Genomic DNA, 2,143 nt, shown 5'->3' with positions numbered 1-2,143 from the left:
ATCAGGTTATACTTTAACTTAAGTAAGGATTTGAATGCAGGGCTTGTAGTGGAGTGCTTTAACGGTGTGGTAGTAAGTGGACAGAAGGATCTGAATAGTTCTTCCAACACTGGATATTTATCTAACAACAAATGCGACCAACTGTTCCTATTAGCATTTCATCCCAGCATGTAGCCCCACACTGCCCCCCACTGGTGCACTGGCAGGAAACCCTTTACTAATCTAAAATGATGAATGAAACAAGTTGAGCTAATGTATCACAGAAGATCTACTCCAAAAAAAAAAAAAAGGCCCGTAATGCATTTTTATGATGTATTATTGATGGGTTTTCCATATGGGAGTGTGTCATGCATGCAAGCCCGTGCGTCTGCTGAGGTGCAGCTATTACCCCCCCCCCCTCCTGCTGTTGTATCTACAGAAGGCTGACGCGTGTCCCCCCCCCCCCACACACACACACACACACACTGCGCACGAGCCTTCTTCCATCATCCACTCAGCAGGCAATGACAGTAGGGCACGTGTTTCTTCACACCTCCCGCACAAATGGCTAAACAGACGCAGATAATGAAAGGTGAAGAAGAGGTTGAAGAGTTTGAAAAAAACTTTTTTTTATCAACAACTAGTTAAAAGAATTTAACTAACTAAACTAAAGTGTTATCAACATTTTGAGTTTAATTACAAACGGCATTCACATGCTATCACTGGATAGGACGGTTAGACCGAAATTAAACTTAACATAATGCTCAAACACTTCACATGGGCAATATATAGTGGACTAAGAGAGAGTTTAAATTGTTATCAAATATATGTTTCATCTTGGAAAATATCTTTCAAATAGGCTGAATAAATGTTCTTTACTCTACATTTGATATTACGAAAGAAAGTAACCATATGGTTGGAGTTTGCTGAAGTGTGACTTCGCACCTGAGCACCGTGGTGGCGCATGGAGACACTTGCGGACGCGTGAAAGCGCAATTTGGCCCCGGCCGACAGGACCCCGATAAATAGGAGGTTCCTGCCTTCAGTCACATTATCTTCCGAGGACTTAACGCAGGACTGACCACTACAAGGAAACATGGAAACTTTCAATACCAACGATGGATTACCTTCTGCTTTTTCTGGAGACAACGTTACTCAACAGCCCGGTCGGTGGTGGAGACCGTGGGTTGGAACAAAGGACACAACTGTGGCACACAGGGTGAGTTTAGAAGACTTAATAAGACTTCTGGTGTTAATTCAAACGTGCTTTTTTAAAAGGGAAAATAATCTTAACAATGTTGCTTTTTTTTTTAACTTTTAGGGTAACTCTAATGACGGAGACCTTTCTGCTGCACAACACCCCAAAACTCATCAGGTCATTCACCCAGTGAAGTAAGTAGAGTTTTGTTATTTAAGTGATATTTAATTCATATGCAGGTTATTTCTTTGTGAGTGTGTCTTATTCATTTTTGTTCTCTTTTTCTTTTTTTTTTAAAGGTTGTTCTGGCCAAAGTCGAGATGTTTCGATTATATGTACCAGGATGCAGTAATGCTCCTGCACAACTATCCGGTCCAAGCGACCATCTGCCTCTACGAAGACTCAAGCAGCGATGAAGACAGCGACGATGAAGAAGAGGAGATGGAGAAGGAGTTGAACTAAACGTGTCTCTCTCAAGCCTTTGAAGACGCATTGCTGCATAATATGATAATATATTTCTTCTAAATTATTACTGTAAATATGTGTAAATATACTTTTTCACTTCTATTCCAAACAAAAATGTGAATGCTTAAGTTATTCCTTTGACACTTCTACCTCTTTTGTACTTTGTTAAGAACTGCAATAAAATGCAATCAATGAATGTCGTTGTCTGGGGCTTAATTATTTAGTTGATTCCTTTTTTTTTTCTGTAGTTAGTGACAAACTTGCACAGTCGAAATCAAATCAGTTGATTTTACTTTTTGAGGGAAATACTCTTCAATAATTACTATTTGAAAGCCAAGAAATGAGGCATCAGGATTTATTTATGTCTTTGCAAGTTGTAGCAGGGTAAGGTTTGACACATCCGCCTGCTTGCGGCGGAACAGCTCTTTTCCCATGGATGAGTGCAAAGGTAGTAAACGGTTTCCTGCGCATTGTCGCCTGAAGCGTGGAAACTTCAGTGAC

General features: G+C 40.3%; 1 protein-coding gene across 1 annotated transcript; it reads left to right on the top strand.

The window, feature by feature from the left end:
- Positions 1 to 1,050: 1,050 nt before the first annotated feature.
- ripply2 (ripply transcriptional repressor 2) lies at positions 1,051 to 1,639 on the top strand. The gene is made up of 3 exons (XM_054619017.1): positions 1,051 to 1,198; positions 1,301 to 1,371; positions 1,477 to 1,639. The coding sequence occupies exons 1-3, from the start codon at positions 1,076 to 1,078 to the stop codon at positions 1,637 to 1,639; spliced, it is 357 nt and encodes a 118-aa protein (XP_054474992.1). The 5' UTR covers positions 1,051 to 1,075.
- The last annotated feature ends 504 nt before the right edge of the window (positions 1,640 to 2,143 follow it).

This window comes from Anoplopoma fimbria, chromosome 18 (genome assembly GCF_027596085.1).
Source record: "Anoplopoma fimbria isolate UVic2021 breed Golden Eagle Sablefish chromosome 18, Afim_UVic_2022, whole genome shotgun sequence".
Taxonomy (NCBI): Eukaryota; Metazoa; Chordata; class Actinopteri; order Perciformes; family Anoplopomatidae; genus Anoplopoma; species Anoplopoma fimbria.
Note: the sequence above shows the minus strand (reverse complement) of the source record. Positions and strands in the feature narration are given on the sequence as shown.